The sequence below is a fragment of the Lupinus angustifolius genome, chromosome LG18, assembly GCF_001865875.1.
Source record: "Lupinus angustifolius cultivar Tanjil chromosome LG18, LupAngTanjil_v1.0, whole genome shotgun sequence".
Classification (NCBI taxonomy): domain Eukaryota; kingdom Viridiplantae; phylum Streptophyta; class Magnoliopsida; order Fabales; family Fabaceae; genus Lupinus; species Lupinus angustifolius.
The window spans coordinates 944,534-963,163 of NC_032026.1; the positions used below are offsets into that span (position 1 = coordinate 944,534).

Genomic DNA, 18,630 nt, shown 5'->3' on the forward strand with positions numbered 1-18,630 from the left:
CCTTAGATCAACCCATCAAATTGCAGGAACAGTATAGTAATACAATTTTATGGGTTCTGAATATTCAACATACCACATTAGAGGCCACACACCCTTCAAGGAGGTAACAACACCAAAGGCTGGTCCTACTTTACACAGTTCCTGTGTTACAGTGATGTCACAAATGCTGAATGGCATGGAAACCTAAAGAAAAACACAACAGGGACCCAGAAGATCAAAAATGTAGAGATCATCAATTTTGTGTCAAACATTACCAATCATGGCTCAAATTATGCAAAGTTGTCAAGCATACCTGGAGCATGATGAAATACATGTCTAGCAGGGATACATGTCTAGACACACTTTCTATTAGATTTGACTCTAATTGCACATGATTTGCTTAAAGAAGAATCTAGTCTTCACAATTCCAAGGTTCTCTATTGCAGAAAATGAAGATTCATAAATATATACCAAACTTTTCATACTGATTCCATTTATACAACAGCCCCCAAAGAAAATAAAATATTGTCCAGACTTCATGTAAAATAATTAAGGTGGAACAAATGAAATTAAAACCATTGCAAGAGGCAATACATAAATAAATCTCCTTCAGACAAAGTTTAGCACCTAGTCTAGGTAAAAAAATATTTGACTGAAATTAAATCATAGGGTGATTATAACAATTGCATAACAGTTTTATCGAATAAAAATTTCATAACTTTAATCAATACAACTACCTTATCAGAAACACATACTTATCTGTTCCTCAAAAGGTTATTACCTGCATAAATTTCATTAACATAACATTGATATTGGTACTTGAAAAAAATCTGACAACAAATCAGATTCAGATTATGCCTGATTTTAGTCAAATCCATCAAGACATATAACTGATCACATCTCTCTATTGTAAATCAAAGTCATGGTTCAATGCTTGTGCACAGCTCATTAGAATAAAGGAAAATTCTCAACCATAGGGTGATCAAAGAAGCTTGTTAGAATATGAAAAAGAAGTCACCTAATTAAATTCCATTTATTCGTAAACTCACCATCCTTTAATACAAGAAGGCATTAAACACTAAGTTAAACCTCAAACCCGGCTGACAAAGGAAGGCATCTAACCAAAGCCTTAGCATGCTGCCCATAGGAGCACACCAGGCCGATGTTATAATGCAGTGAAGATGGATGCTTCATCCCCCAGACACCAAATGTTAGTTGCCTCTGTACCTATACAGCAGTTTTCTGTTATGAAATCCATTGAAGAAACAGAGAAAACATAGAAGTTTCTTAAGATCTTCTGTATGAGGTAAAGTTTTTCAGATGGCAGTTACTTTGATACATTTTTAAAAAATTTGTAATTACTATAATGGCCCTACAAGTTAAACAAGAAAAGACAAATGGAGCTTTTGGTCTGACTAAAAGACTGAATACAGTGCTAATCTGATGTGAGAACCTAAACTACCCTTCTCATCGAAGGTAAGGGTACCTAAACCAAGAAAATAAGAGTACAAAATAGTGTTCAAACACAGACATATACATACCAATAAGTGGGTCTCATGATCAAGACATTTTCAATAAAAAGCATAATTGCCTTATCTGTGTCAAACAAAACTCGCATCAGAATTTGTGAAATTGTCACAAACCCATTATGCTTGAAAAAGAAGCAACTGCTTACCATGTTCAACAGTTTACATAGCCTAACTATTCTACAAGGACAGCGCCAATTTAAGGCCAGCTCCCTTATTTGATAACAAAGCAGAAAAACCCCAAACCAGCATTTTTTTTATAAGCAAAGTTTTTGAAGGGGAGGGGGATAGGGGAAATTGTGCAGCTACCATAGTTTGAACACAAATGACTACACTTTAAATCACACAACTCTACCAATTAGCTGCCTCTTTGGACAACTCAACATTCATTAGTTTCAAATGAAGAATGCCCTGCCCTAGCAAGCACCTATTCCTATCAAAATGAAACATAAACAGAAAATGCCTGAGGTTGTGTTTGGTAGCTGGCATGATTTTGAGCTAATGTTATGCCTAGGAATGTGATGCAATGATAAGTTTCATTTTCATGTTTGGTTATGTTAACATAAAACATCATCAGTGACTCATTTTCCAAAAACACCCTTGACTAAAAAATAACAGGGTAGTAGGATGAGTGAACAGAAATCATTTCACAAATTTCCCATGAAAACCTAGCATTCCCAGTTGGGAATTCGAAATTTCTCCCCCTTCACATTTTCAAATTCATGGGAATGTCATTTGCTTGAACATTTTTTTTTTCAATTTTCTACTGGGCAAGTCACATTCCCAAATTGGAAGTCCCGGGAATGTAAAAACATTCCTTGTACCAAACACCACCTAAATAAAATCCTTGTAAGATCAACTATATTGCCAACAAAGTGTACGCCAAGAAAATCCTATGCATTCTCCATATTTCTAATCTAACCATTGTTTCCTATGCCTCTCACATATTTCAAGATGCTAAGCATGACATTTCACACCTATGGTCACTTTAGGTGATCACTGCATTCTTTGACCATGTTACACCTAAAACTGTTAAGGAAGACATAATTAATCGGAAACTGCTTCCAGTCCATGCTATTCCCAAAGTAGCACTCTTATCACTTAGAACCTATCACTTATTCATTATAATCAGCCATTATAGAGAGAGAAACAGCCTATTAATCTTCAAAGGCAAGATGAAAAAATATTTCTCCACGGATCCATTTGCTTAGTGAGACAGTATGCTTTCAAGAGCCATCCAAGGAAAATATAAATGACAAGCAAAACAGTAACACACATCCTTAGATGCCCATACCATTGGACATTTTACACTATATCAACAGAGATTTTATTCTCAGCAAGTGCCAGTACTGCACATCAAAAGATTTAAAACATGGACACCTCCTCAGGGATACCCAAATTACCAATGACTTAGTATCATAAGGAACCAAATCAATCAATTTGATCCTGTGCTCCATAACCACAAAAGCATCTATGATCATCATTTCAAATGAAGGTTAACCTTTCACTGTATTTAATCCATGGTCCTATCTTGCAGCAAACTCAATAAAGAAAGCCTGACATAAAAAGGCTGCTTTCATATGGACATCAATAAATACTTACAAGAAACTCACCCAATCAATCAAACAAACTCCAAAGTAGTCCAGACCAAAATATGGCTCCTAACATGAAAGTAAAGTTAACTCTTCAGAACCTTCATAAGAATCACAAGATACTCCATATGCATATTGAAATATCAAAACTTGCCTATAAACTTTCCAATCATCAAAGTTATACTTATGAGTAAAGTTTTGTACATACAACAAAGCATCCTCAAACTTAAGTCCTTGATCCCATCATACCAAAGTAAATGAAGGAAGCCTAGCCCACTCCACATAAGATCTTATTAATTAATACCTTACTCCAGGACCTGAGAGACAGCCTACCCCACACATTAAGTCACTTGGTCTATAGCACATATGGTCTAGTAGATTATATAAATAGAACCTAAGGAATATAATAATAAGAAACAAGTGTACAAAAGCAACATGCGACTTCAAAATGTTATGCTCAAGCAGCATGCTCATAACTGAAGAAGTCCATTCCACGGTTCCAGATCCCACCTAAACATGACAAAGCCCCACAAAATATCAGAAAGATAATTAACTATGGTAACTTAGAAGTTAGAACATAGAATTCTATAAACTAATCCTTACCAAAAGGTTCTTCACACTAATAGTAGTATCTGTGCCCATGTGAGCTATCACCCTCATAAAAAGATGAATATGGACCTCCACCATACTGCAATATTAATAGCATAATACATCACTAACATAATCATTAAAGTATATGAAAAATAAAATAAGTTGAACAATGTTCGCTCACATTTGAACCATAATGATAATGGTCATGTGGGTACTGTGTGCTGGCTTCCCCAAAAGGATCTACATATAAAAAAGAGTAATCAAGAATAGAACCATGCCATTCAGAAAGTAAGGGGAAAAAATAAATGAAATTTAGACCTTGGGAATGATTTCCTTGGAACAAAGCTGGATCTGCATAGTCCAGTCGAGGTCGAAGTCTACTAGGTCCCATGTAATCAGGTTCAGGCTCCTGAAAGACAAGTAAAATCTCTAATTAACAATTTTCAAGTTGTATATAGAGTAAAAATAAAATCTGTATAGAAATAGTGAACTGCAACCACACATAAATATTTTTTCTTTCATTTTAATAAAATTTATGTCCATAAATAAAATTTATTTTGGATAAAGAATCTTACAGTCATATAAAATGGACGTTTCAACCCATGCAAATTGTCATCATGGAGATATGGATCATCAAAATGCTGTCCCATAAAAGGCCTGTCGAACTGTCCACCTGGGGAGTAGGGCCTTCTCATAGGAATTGGTTCCCTAGGACCTTCATCAGGGATGCCATACCAGGGTCTATCATGATGTCTAGATGGCCGGACAAATGCAGCACCTCGGCTACCTGGATAATGCCCACCCCTCACAGTTCCTGCTTTACAATACAGTTAAGTATTAAAAATTAAAATCATTCAAATTTCACATAAACGCATTGACATTGAAAGTGACTTGATCAAGAAAATATAGCCAGAAGCTCAACAAATGACATTGCATACCAAATTGCCTATGATGGAAATCTGGATGCATATTAAAATCACGGTCATCCCGAGAACCCATTCTTCCAAATTGACTGTATCCACCACGACCACGATAGAAATTCCTATCCCTGTTGGAATTTCCCCAGTTGTTGAAAGGCTGTCTTCCACGCCCAAAACCCCTTCCTGTAGGGATCGGGACCAGATAAACAAAACGATTTCCAAATGGTAATTAAAATTCCAATTTAATGGAAGTAGAAAATCTTGTGTACCAGGTCTTGGAAAAGCTCCAGTCCTAGCATGACCAATTCTGAACCCACCGGACATGCTACCTTTTACAGCCTGTGTTTTAGGCAAAGGATTTGAAAGCCTGGCTCTCACTTTTATCTGTAAAAAAAATATGGCAAAAATCATGAGCCATATTCATCAAATGAAATGCTGCTGCAAAATCACATCAAAAAATTGAAACAGAAATAAAATCTTAGAATGTTAGATAGGCCATTGAAGGATGAATATAAAGCCTGGAAAGCCAATGGAGCCAAGAAAATGGACCTTTCAAGTTATGAGACGGGTAAAGAGAGAGGAAAGGAGACCAATTACTAGGCAATTTCTTTCAAATTCTCTACGTCTAAAACTAAGGCAAATGAAGTTAATATGACTCCACCTATAAAGCACAGACACTGACAGGGACACGACACGCCATATATATAAAATTAAAAATTGAGGATAAATATTTAAATAACAACAACAAAGTCTTAGTCCCATTAGGCGGGTTGGCTACAAGGATCGAGTAATGTCATAATGTTGTATCATAAATCGTGTTCATTGATAAAACATTGATCTCTAAATCTTTCCTAAATGTTTTGCCTACAATTTTTTTTGGCCTCCTTCTGCCTCTACAAATAGGGCTAACTTCCATTTAATTTACTCTACTTACTAGGGCTTCTAATGGTCTCCACTACACATGCCCAAACAACAAAGGCGCTATTCTATCATCTTTTCTATAATAGGAGCTACCATAATTTTCTCCCTAATATATTCACTCATAATCATATCTTGTCTAGTGTGTTCACTCATCAAATGGAACGTTCTCATCTCTGTTACATTGAGTTTATTTACTTTTTGATATTTTACTGTCCAACATTCAGTCTCATATAACATTGTCGGTCTTATAGCTATACAGTAAATTTCCCCATTAAGTTTGAGTAGCACCTTTCTAGCACATATGACACCTGAAGCACCCTGCAATTTCATCCACTCTGCTTGAATTCTATGTTTTACATCTCCATCAATTTCTTTACCATGTTGTATGATTGACCCAAGATACTTAAATCTAGTGACTTATGGTATGATCTCTGATCTTTAGTTCTATAGTAGGGTTTTCCTGCCTCTTGCTAAAGTTACACTACATCTTACTTAGACTTATTTGAAAATCGCTCCTTCTAAATTTGTGTCCTTCTAAAGCTTGAAGATTTATAATATCTTGATATCTATCATATTGCCAATGTTAGTTACTTACATTAAAAAGGGCAGCCAAGTGCATGAGCCTCACACTTAAGTGAGGCCTAAAAAGCGTAAATGACTAGATGTACACAATCTTACCATCACAAATAAAGTGGTTGTTTCCAGGATTTGAAAACAACTTTACTGTTCAACTTGTCCTAGTAGAATTAGCCATTTACAAGTACATGTCTTAAAGGATTCCACTCTGCCCCATATTGCTCCAAATTCTTTACAAATATGACTTGGAAATGGGAAGAAAAGGAAAAAAATATAACAGCTGAGTAAGATCGCAAAACAATGGTCAAGCAACAGACTAGATTACATACCTTTGATGCCCCGTCACCCAATTCTGATTTATTTACACCATCAACACAAGCTACAGCAGCTTCATGTGTAGAGAAATCAACAAATCCATAATCCTTCCTCTTAGCTGTAGACATATTCCGTGCTAGTACTACTCTAACAATTTCACCATAAGATTTTAACAGTTCCCTAACACGATCTTCATCCCAGTGAGGAGGTAGACCATTAATAAACACAGATTTCACCTGTGCCATTGTCTCTGGGTCTGCTTCATGTATGGGTTCAGCAAAGGCTACCTTGGCAGTTCGCTCAGCATGGCCAAAGATGGCATCAGGCTTTTGAAGCCTCTTGTATGCAAGCATGGCCTCAGCATGACAAGAAAACTCAATGAATGCAAAACCTCGGCTCAACCCTTCATGTTGAACATCTGGGACAAGTGTAATGTTTTCAACCCCTTCAATACCATAATCCATTAACTTCTGTTTAATCTGCCATCCATTAATTAGGAGAATGAGATATAAACCAAGGGAAGTAAACATATGCAACAGAAAAAACTGCAAGGCACTTACAGCTTCTTTAGTCCATGTATTGCAAATATTTCCCAAGAATAATGTGTCATTATCCTCACAGGGTGCAGTGCCACATCGTTTACCATGTATCTGCAAACAATAGGTGGTTACAACACAGGGCAAAAGAAGCTGATGTGAGAGCAAAATCAAAGAAATGAACAATCAGAAGACAAAGAACTTACAACAGGGTTCTTCATTTCTGACAAAGCCTTTTTTGCATGTTCCTTATTAGCAAACTTCACAAATGCATAGCCCTTATTTTTATTTGTTGAAGAATTTTTGTTCAACCTGACTTCAACTACCTCCCCAATCCTCTCAAAAACCTTTCTCAGATCTTCCTCTGTAGCATCACGATCCAGCCCTCCCACAAATATCTCATGTTCTTTGTTAATTTGTCGCTGTTTTGCAATGGCCTCATATTCTATATGCTGCTCTTCAAATGCCTCAGGTTCTTCTGGAGGTTCCTCAGGATCTTCCTCAATAAAGTCCTCTCCATCTTGTTCTCCAAGATCTAACTTTTCACTACTCTTCATTCCTTCATCAACATCCTTTTCAGGATTAACGTCCTTTTGCACTTGATCTTTCACTCCTACGCTAAAAGACACAGTACTAGATTGCTCTTTGTGTGCAATAATGTTAGTTTCCTCTTCCTTCAGTTCTTCCTTTTCTTTCAATTCTTCCTTTCCTTTCTCTCCCTCCTGTTCTTTCACCTGTTCCTTTCCTTTCTCGCCCTCCTGTTCGTCTTTCAGCCCTTCCTTTGCTTTCCCCACATCCTGTTCTTTTAACTCCTCCATTCCTTTTTCTCCCCCCTGTTCTTTAAATTCCTCCTCTCCTTTCTCTCTCTCGTCTTCATTAAACTCTTCCACTCCTTTCTCTCCCTCCTGCTCTATAATCTCTTCCTCTCCTTTCTCTCCCTCCTGTTCTTTAAACTCTTCCATCCCTTTCTCTCCCTCCTGTTCGTTAAACTCTTCCATTGCTTTCTCTCCCTCCTGTTCGTTAAACTCTTCCATTCCTTTCTCTCCCTCCTGTTCGTTATCCTCTTCCATTCCTTTCTCTCCCTCCTTTGCACCAGTAGAATCTTCAGCATCCACAGATATATTGAGGTCAACTATGTTGCGCTCTGGTTGTTTGAAAGAAATGGCAGCATCCTGAGAAGCAGTTAATTCAATTGTCACAATGTTCTCTCCCTTCTCTTCCGATTCGCAAACATTTCTGACAACAGCTCCATCCACTTTCATGGTCTTTTGTTCCTTCTCTTCAGATTTTCCAACAGAACAAGCGCCTTGTTCCCCCACCTCCTGACTCGTAATAGTATGTGCATCAACTAGTTCAACATCTTGAGGCTCTTCCACTTTCTCATCTGCCTCAAAATTATCCACAATTGGAGTTTCATCAACTGTTGCCTCCAATTTTTCTTCCAGGTTTGGAGTGGCAATTGGTTTAGTTCTCGGTCTCCCCGGTGCCCTCTTCTTCGCAGATTTTGTAGTTGTAGCAGCATCACCCGATGATTTCGGTAGTTCTGTTACACATTCAGATATTATATCAGATGAAAAAACAGTTGAGTTTTAAAAAAGGAAAAATAGAAAATATATTTTGTCTGAGACCCTCCTTATTCACATAACACTTCGGATAAGTCAAGCCGGTTAGACCGATATAAGGAGCGAAGCTTTACGGACGCCTAATTTTGTTTGCATTCAAAGACTTGAACTCAAGACCTTATCAAGGATAACTAATAACACAGGGATAAGATTAGAGTAGATAAAGATAAATCAGCAGGTTGATAAACTATGTGTTGTTGCTGATATTCTTTATCTTAGGGTTCTGTTGCTGTTATACATAAACATAGGGATATGATTAATCTTAAGTTTTGTTTTTCTGTTATACCATATGTACATATGCCATCAGTCTTGTATAATTCAATGAAGGACGGATACAAGGATTAATCTTCCATATCTTATTAATAACAATGGTTGTCAAACTCAAGAGTTCAAGTAAACTCGTGGAGCCTTGGCAAACTCGAATCGTAAACTTGACCATAAACACATAAGAGTTTACATATCACAAAAATGTTATTTAATAACATATTGTAGGACCTAAACATAGTTTAAAGGCATACCCAAAATAATCATGAAAATTCTAACTTCATAATAAAGTAAATAAAAGTAAGTATAATCATAACTAAACATTTGACTCAAACTGTTCCACGTTTTTTTAGTCAATCACATTATTTTATAGCTTGCTAAAACTATACAGACTAACACTAAAAATGAATAATTAGTTTTATAAATCCATTATATATTGCAACATATAGGTAATTTAACTTCAGTATCTAACAAAAACGATGAAGAATTCTGCTTAGACCAAATCAATGTATAAACGTAGGCACGTAAGCTCGATAGTTTACCAGAGCTTAATCAAACTCCTACGAGTTTACCGTAAATAGAGTTTATATGAGCAACCTAGGATAATGTCAAACCACCACCGCATGTTGATAATGTCACAATTCACTATGAAAGTGTAACAATGAGACGATACTCCAAAAAAGAGATTTACAAATGAACAAAAACGTGTTTAGGTCATCAGAAACAAAAATCAAGATTAAAGAGGTTTCAATATAAATCTAGCATTTCTTCATTTTATGTTACAATCCACACAGTTCAATCTTACTCTAACACACTAAAATTCTGGATTAAAAATAAAGAAAATAGGAAGGAAAAAAACTGACGACGCGATTGAAGCGGATTGGAATCGGAGATAGGGTTGAGTGAGGGCGAGGCGTCTTTCTTCCTCATCTGCCTCGTTCTTGGCGGAGTAGAGCGGTTGGCGGCGGAGGAGTCAGCGGCGGTTTTAGTGGCGGATTTTCTGGGCGGTGGTGTCTTTTTAGGGGTTGCGGATTTGGAAGAATCGGCATTTCGAGTTCTCATAATGGAGTTGAAGTGAAGCTATTGGTTTTTGAATGGATCAATTGTAATGCTTTTTCTGATCAATAACAATTTTATTAACATCAAGCCAATCCTGTTATATAAGGGGATTTCTCTTTCGTGGGAGGAGATAAATTCATGCATTATACTTCACTTATTTATCATATTCTATTATTATTGAATATTAAATAATATTAAATAAAGTAATAGATGATGTGTTGATTGTATATAAATTTTTATAATGTCACTGAATATATATTTCACTCTTTACATTTAATTTGTTTTATTTACCAAGAGATAATATGAACTTGTGGTAACAATACAAATGAAGACAAGTTTTGAAGGTGTCTTTGAAGTCTCTTCTTCCCAGGAGGACTAAAAAGGTAAAGACTTGACCCAAACGGGATGAGTCAGAGACCGTTAAGGCAATGGACATAGGTATTAAAAATCTTGGACTAGCTCACATTGGTTAGTCGTCCTATAAGGATAAACTTCTAAATTTCCCTACGGATGGGGAGATTGTTTCAGGGGAGGAAGGAGAAGACCTGGTGGAAAACCGCTGGTACAAGGTAGAAGAGGAGGAGAAGGCTTTTGATCCTTGTCCGGAAATTCTGGTCTCGAAGGATGAGTTTGATTATTAGTGTAAACCTTGGAAACAATCCCTGACAGTGCCTATGCGGTTGATGGAATCCAGATTAAAGCATCTTTGGCAAGGTCAGGGTAGTTTGTAGATCATTGATATGCCTCAACATTATTTTTTGGTTCATTTCTCAAGTGAAGATGATTACAACCATGCTTTGTATGAAGGTCCATGGATGATTGCAAACCATTATCTGGTTACTCGAAGGTGGAGGCCTTTTTTCTCTCAAATGAGAAGGAGAATCAAAACATAGCAGTTTGGATCTGTATTCCTAACTTTCATATTAAATTGTATAATCAAAGGTTCCTCAATCGAGTAGGATCGAGCTTAGGTAAGATGCTTAAAATCGATCAATTGACTTCAATTCACTCCCGTGGTAAGTTCGCACGCATCTGCATGGAAATTAATCTGGCAAAAAAACTAGTTCCTAAATTCAAAGTCATGGGACTAGTTTTAAATTTAGAATAAGAAGGGTTGCACCAAATATGTTTCAAATGAGGGAAATATGATCATTGTAATGACGACTGTCTAGAATGTCAGGTGGTTCCAGTAAGTAGGGTGGAAGAAATTAATGTCAATGTGCTTAGGGAAGAACCCTCGATTCATAATGGAGGGGAGACGTCTAAAACTCATCGCCATGGGCCAATTTCAGGAGACACCACTGTCACTGAAGGGGTTACTATTTCCAATGAAGCTGTTTCAAATGATGAGCATTTATTTGGGCCTTGGATGTTAGTTAAACGTAATAAACCAGTTCGACCAATAAAGGGAATAAAACAGATTCCAAAGAGGGATTTAAAGCTAGCCACAAGTCTGGGAATATTCTCGATATCCCTAGGAAGGATACTACTCGCCCACGACCATTTGGCCAAAAGGAAGTGGGACAGTCAACTCTTACAGAGGTATCTGTTTCGCCACGGACCAGGGGAGGGCCACTAATAAGTCATAATGGGCATGCGGGTTCGTCAAAGATCTATAGTATTGTGGCCATGCCCACTAATCTTTCACCCTCCGAAGGTAACCCTGGTGCAAAGGTTCAACAGTTATATTCTACAGTGTCTCAAGGGCTGTCTCAAGAGAGATCCCCCCTCATTCGAAGGTGTCCCTCATAACAAAAGATTCCCATTTAGTCCTAGAAACTCCTACAAGTTCCCAAAGGAAGGATCCTCATGGTGAAGGTTTTCATGACCGTATAGAAGAAGATGTTTCGCTACAGGATGGTGTGTAGGGAACTTCAGTTCCCAACTTTTCCCTTCTTGGTTAATGAGTATTTTGTGCTGGAATTACAGGGGTGTAAATGTGAAAGGTTTTCGCTCTCTCATTATGGATCTTAGAGCTTTAAATTCCATCTTCATGATTATTCTAGTTGAAACACAAATTAGTGGTGCAAAGGCTGACAAGGTGATGAGTGGTCTGGGTTTTGATAGTTCGGCAAAAGTGGATGCTCGGGATAGGGCATGAGGTATTTGGGATGGCAGCCTTTGGGATGCCACAGTTCTTCAGACCACAGCTCAATCCATTATAATGGATGTCAGGGGTGAGGGAGGACATTCTTGGATTCTCTCAGCTATCTATAGCAACCCACATTTTGGGCTCAGGAGTTCTCTTTGGGATTCTCTGCGAAGCCTGACTGAAAATATGGACAAACCTTGGTGTCTTGTAGGTGATTTCAATGTGGTTGCGGAGTTGTCGGAAAGAGAGGGCAGTAGCAGTTCAAGCCATCCAAAGGATGCTTCCAACTTCGCTTCCTTTATCAGGGATTGTAACTTAATCGATCTTGGCTTTGTGGGTCTGTGGTTCACTTGGAGGCGGGGTCGTCTCAAGGAGAGGCTTGATAGGGGCCTGAGGAATCTTGATTGGAGACTTTTATTTCTGCATGCCTCTATAACGCACCTAAACCCCTTAAAGTCGAATCACTCCCCGTTGTTGGTTAATTTGACTGGTACTTCTGAGCCTAATAGGCAGCGGCGCCCTTTCAGATTTCTGGCTTCCTTGATGTCTCATCCATCTTATCATGAACTTATCAGAACCAGCTGGCAGATCTACCCCTCTTGGATGGAAACGATTAACCAACTCAAAGAGAGTTTGTTAGTCTGGAACAAAAAGGTTTTTGGCGATATCTTTAAAAGGAAAAAAAGGCTCCTTAGGAGGATTAATGGTATTACTAAGAAACTACCTCTTGGGCCGAATTCATTTCTGGAACATCTGCAAACTGACCTTTGGAAGGAGTATGAAACTACCAATAAACAGGAGGAACTCCTTTGGTTCCAAAAATTTAGAAGTAAATGTCTCACTTACGGGGATAGAAACACCCGTTTCTTCCACGCTTCAACCATCATCCGGAGAAGGAAGACTTAGGTTCAGTCTTTACGAAATGATGATGTTATTTGGATTAGTGATAGAGATCAATTGGAAAGCTTGGCAAATGCTTTCCGCTCATGGATACAGACCAGATAACTACGTTAAGTGCCTCAGTCACAGTTGAGGAAATAAGAAGAGCAATTTTCAATATTCGTAGCTACAAAGCCCCAGGTAAAGATGGTATTCAAGCTATTTTTTACCAAAATCAGTGGAACTTGGTTGGGCCAAAGTTGTGTGATCTGATGAAAAGTGTGTTTGACGATCCGACGTAGGTAGGGGTTATAAATGATACTATCTTAACTCTAATTCCTAAGTCAGACCAAGCTTGCCATTTGAAGCATTTTAGGTCGATTAGTTTATGCAATGTCTCTTATAAAGTCATAAAAAAAGTTCTTGCTTCTAGACTAAGAGGTGTTATGCATTATTTGACGGCCCCTATTAAAGCAGCTTTATCCCTGGTAGACAGAGTAGTGATAATATCCCATGCGCAACAAAAGAGGAACCACCGAGTGGATGGCAATAAAAGCTGATTTTGAAAAAGCTTATGATCGAATTAGATGGAGCTCTATGAAGGAAACTTTGATGAATGTGGGGCTTCCAACGGCTATGGTTTCCTTAATTTTTCAATGTATCTCTAACCGCAATATGCAGATTATGTGGAATGGGATGCTTTACATCCATTCCGACCTGGGAGGGGAATAAAACAGGGTGACCCCATCTCTCCCTACCTTTTTGTGCTTTGTATGGAAAGATTATCGCACCTGATTAATGTTGTTGCGGATATGGGGTTATGGGAACCTATCAAAATCTGTAGAAACGACCTTCCCCTCGCTCACTTGGCTCTTGCGGACCAATTAATCATTTTCGCTGAAGCCGATATGGAACAGGTCAGTGTCATCTCATCTTGTTTAAATGTTTTCTACAATAGCTCTGGCTAGAAGATTAATAGTGAAAAAATGAGGGTCTACTTCTCAAAAAATGTTCATGACTAGATTCGCCAGCAGATTGGCACTGAGTTGGGATTCAGCAGAACAAATGACTTGGGCAAATACTTGGGTGTTCCAATTCAGTATAACAGATCAAGAAGAAGCAGCTATAAATATATCCTAGAGAATTCCACTCGAAGACGTAGTAATTGGAAATGCTCTCAATTGTCTTTTGTGGGTAGGCTAACCTTGACTAAGTCTGTCATACAAGCAATCTCGTCCTATGTTATGCAAACCACGTCCTTACCTATATCTATCTGTGACGAGTTGGATAAAATATGCAGGTTCTTTGTTTGGGGAGAGTCCGCCAATCATAGGAAGACCCACTGGGTGAATTGGGATTGTCTATGCAAACCAAAGCTGGTGAGGGGTCTTGGCTTAAGGCACTCTCGTTTAATTAATCAAAGTTTTATGATGAAGGTTGTTTGGAAGTTGGCTAATAATAAGGATGATCTATGGGTTAGATTCGTCCGGGAAAAATATAAATGTGGTAATGACATCATCCCAGTGATATCAAAATGTTCGAGGAAGACCTTTTTCTAGAAAGGTGCCAGATATGGTTGGCGTCTTCTTCATGATAAGTTGCAATGGAACCTTGGGGATGGGAAATTGGTGGATTTTTGGAAAGACAGTTGGGTACCTAATGAAGGTGCATTAGCAAATCTCCCTTGGGCTTCAAATAGGGTCGCTACTTATCCTTCTATGGTGGCAGAATTTGTGAATGGAAATGGTGACTGGAACGTGGAGTTGCTACGGACAAAGGTCCCATTAGAAATTTTGGAAAAAATTGATGCCTTACATCCTCATATTCAGAATGGTATAGGGGACAACTTGGCTTGGAAGGGTTCTAGAGATGGCTCTTTTTAGTGGCATCAGCTTATGCTTGCCTTGTCGACCATAATAGTCTTGGGAAGAGTAGGAAAACGGATCTGGTTTGGGCCTAGAAAGGTCCCTATAGAATAAATTTTCTACTGTGGAGAGTTGCAAACCATTGTCTCCCAACAAACGAACAACAATATAGAAGATTGATGGTAGAATATGTTGCATGTCCTAGATGTAATGAACCAGAATCCACTCTTCATGCCATTCGGGACTGCCCCTGGGTTTCGGTGGTGTGGCACGGTGCCCTTAAATCTCAGATTCCTTCAAACTTCTTCGTAGATAATCAGCAAGACTGATGTTGTTCTAGTTTAGTTTGCTCTGATAAGGTTATTGGACTTGCAGAGTGGCCTCTAGTTTTTGGAATTACAATTGATGCTATCTAGAGAAACCAAAATCAATGGATCTTTGACAACTTAAGGATTTCTCCACAACAACTATGTCCTGAAATTCTTGCGAGATGTCGGTGCACTGATAAAGCTTTGAGGCAAGATAATATTACTTTTGTGAGAACTATCCATCCTAACACTCCCCTAATTTGGTGGTTTCCTCCGGAAGAGGGATGAGTAAAGCTTAATTCAAATAGTGTTTATTGATCGTCAGCAAATTTGGTATCCTACGGCGGGGTGGTGTGAGATCATCTCAGAGTTTTCCTTTTTGCTTATGCTAATGGGCTGGGTCACTGTACGGGGGTCCAAGTGGAACTTTGGGGCATCCTTCATGGCCTCAGACTGCTTTGCCAGAGGGGGTTCAAAAAAGTGTGTCAACATACTTTAGAAGTAGTGTTCACCTAATCAGAACTGGTTGCCCGACTCATCATCCTTGCCAAGTGCTGGTATCTCAAATTCGCAGCCTCTTGTCTACGTTCCAAATTGTTTCTTGCAACCATGTCTTCCGAGAAGCTAATAGTGTTGCTGATGAATTTGCTAAATATGGGCTAACTCTTCTTGAGCACTCCCGTATTTTCGATGTTGCCCCTTCCTTCTGTGCGGTCAAGTTAATGTTGGATTGTGCTTCTACAGTGTACTGTATAGGTGGTTAGTTTCTGGGTTGTTTGCTTGTTTCTCCCTGCTCGTTAAGCTTCCTTGTAATCGTAAAAAAAATAGATATTGAAGGAGAGAGAAAATGTTTAAAATAGTAGCTTGGATTGAAAATATTGTGAGTGTTGATGTTTAAAATAGTAGATTTATTGATTATATTAATTCATATTTATACTAATGTTAGACTTCTAATTAAATGGAAAAAGAAATCATGAATGATAAAATAAAGTAATCTCAATTCTAAAAGATCTTATTAGTCTAAATAAATTTAAGATATAATCATCATAATATGAGAAGTTATCAATATATTTATGTATCATCTTTCTCTATTAGGAGTGAGCGTGAGACAGGTTAAACATGTTCCTCACCCGTCCCTAAATATTGATCGAGTCAACTTTTGAACCCGAACTCGTCCCTAATTATGATGGGACGTGTGAGGGATGTGTCTAAAATAAGACGGGTTGAGATAGGGACGAGTCCAGTTTGGAAAATGATAAAATGACAAACATATATTTTTTCCTCAAATATTTAATAATGTACAATCAAAATTGTCACAATCTCTATATAAATTCAACTAAAACATGCATCACACATGCATTAGTATATAAACTACAAACCGTAAATTGCATCCTTGAAACTAAAAACTATCACAATCACGTGATTGAAAATTATAGAAAACATTGAAAATTTCACAACAATTTAAACTATCAAATATCAACATAAGCTGAAGTGTTCTTGTAAATGATAAAAAACACATGAGAACTGAAAAGACAACAACATGTCAATACTCAAAAGTTCACACAAAAATGAATATAATAACTAGCTATTAACTAAAAAATGAAACTTAAATTGGAGTTTACACAAAGTACGCAAAAACTAAAAATTAATTCGTTTTCTATCAATCAAGATTCATGGGCTTGTAGGTATTTGAGTTATGTGAGCTGAACATAATGAGTATTGATAGATACTTATTCAACTATTCTTAATATATAACTATAAGGGACGGGCCGCGTGACCCATACATAGACCCGACCCCATCCTTTTTTGACGATGAGTCTATCCATTTTAATCGGGTCTGTCATTTTTTATTTATTTGGACGAGTCTGTCCTTTTTTATTTGGACGGGTCAAACCCATCTCTAAGTCATTTGGTTGAAATGAGTCTACGTGTTAGGTTGAGTCTTGCTCACCCATATTCTCTACATATATAATTTAAGATATTCTAAAATACTATATATTTATACTACTTATAAATTCCAAACATTTTTAGGGCAAATATGTAATTAAACTTAAAGAATTTTAATATTCCCATTTTGCCCATTTAAGTAATTTTTGAGAATGTGGTGTTAGTGTGTCTTATCTTTTTTATTTATTAACGTTAAAACCATTTATGTTCTATCATTTTATTTCTATTAATTTGGATGGTGGTTATATATTATATTAGTTGTTTGTTTATTAGGTAGTCTTAAGTACACATGTTATAAGTTAATTTTTTGTTGTTGAGAAAATCCATTAACTCCAAAAATTGATGATTAAGATATGGAGTAAATTTTTTAAATTAGAAGATGTCCCACATAAGTTTAACTAGTTTAAATGATCAAACTATCCAATCAAACTGAATAGTTAATATAATTAATAATTGTTTATAAATACATGTATATCAATGCATAATTTTATATAATTAATAATTATGTACAATTTATTTGAAGTAAATTTTTGCATCTTTTTGGATCGAGATAAAATAAAATATTATAGCAGTGTTCTATTTTTTTTTTTTTTAATTTTAAGTGAATCATCTTATTTACTTTTCGAGCTATTGCGGTTTAACCGGGTTCAACACGGTTAAATAAAATTTTTCTCAGTTCAAAGCGGTCAAACCTCTGATTCAATTAAGACTACGAACCACAACCATTTTCAAGTTGATTAGCGATTAGACCATACAATCAACATGAGATATTAGAGCATCCACAATGGTTGTTCTCAAGGTTGTTATTAATAGAATAAAAACATTCTTACTCTATTCTCCACTGTTGCATTCTTATTTCTTGAGTTTTGTTCTTAAATAATAATAGTTCTTAGTAAATAAAAATAATATTTGGTGAGGAGAGATGATCTTTTTTATTTTATACATTTTATTTATCTTTTAATTTACTATGTTGTAATTTCTCGTATATTTTAATATTATTTTTAATGTATTTTAATTAATATAATATTTTGTTTTATTTATTTGTATCCACATTTTTTTAATTTACAACAAAGAATTATATTTTTAATTATAATTTATTTATAAATTATAGTGATGTTTAATTTATTAATAAATAAATAAGTAATTATTTTAATATCTTGTTATTTTTATTGTAAGATATAAAGTGTGGACATGTTATAAGACTTAAATACGAATAAAAATGATATTTATTATTGTGAGAAAAAGTAGATGTTATTTTTATTTTATGTAGAATTATAAAAAATTATAAAATAATGTTTAAAATCGAAATGAAAATTTTGTTTATCGGATGTTGTTAGCCTCTTTTTATTTATCTGTTAATTAATTATATAGTAAATTATATTAACACTCCATGAGTTCTAGTGAAATTACACAAATTACTCTTCATTTTTTACACTTACATAAACCCTAATTTTTATACTTTTTATTACATGAGAAAAATAAGTGTGAACTTTTAAACAAAAAAAACGTAATAAATGCAATTAAGTTAAAAAAAACATTATATATTGTAGAGACAAATTCATATAATATACAAATCAATCTGCCAACAATTTTAAAGATATATTGTTTAAAATTTAAATCACTCTTATACTACATCAT

General features: G+C 36.3%; 2 protein-coding genes across 7 annotated transcripts; one reads left to right on the forward strand and one right to left on the reverse strand.

The window, feature by feature from the left end:
- LOC109332862 (nucleolin-like) lies at positions 61-10,032 on the reverse strand. 6 transcript variants are annotated; one of them, XM_019567969.1, is made up of 13 exons: positions 9,706-10,031; positions 7,163-8,499; positions 6,981-7,070; positions 6,435-6,899; positions 4,878-4,992; positions 4,627-4,791; positions 4,264-4,505; positions 4,007-4,097; positions 3,870-3,928; positions 3,701-3,785; positions 3,537-3,607; positions 1,029-1,575; positions 61-183 (listed from the first exon to the last, which is right to left on the reverse strand). In XM_019567969.1, the coding sequence occupies exons 1-10, from the start codon at positions 9,902-9,904 to the stop codon at positions 3,717-3,719; spliced, it is 2,832 nt and encodes a 943-aa protein (XP_019423514.1). In that variant the 5' UTR covers positions 9,905-10,031; the 3' UTR covers positions 61-183; positions 1,029-1,575; positions 3,537-3,607; positions 3,701-3,716. The 6 variants fall into 6 exon arrangements, with proteins under 6 accessions (XP_019423514.1, XP_019423518.1, XP_019423516.1 ...); XM_019567973.1 differs by lacking the exon at positions 61-183 and having other exon boundaries at positions 871-1,575; positions 7,163-8,005; positions 8,042-8,499; positions 9,706-10,032; XM_019567971.1 differs by lacking the exon at positions 61-183 and having other exon boundaries at positions 871-1,200; positions 1,521-1,575.
- On the forward strand, positions 12,066-12,899 carry LOC109332454. Its single transcript, XM_019567436.1, has one exon. It carries the CDS (start codon positions 12,066-12,068, stop codon positions 12,897-12,899), a length of 834 nt encoding a protein of 277 aa, XP_019422981.1.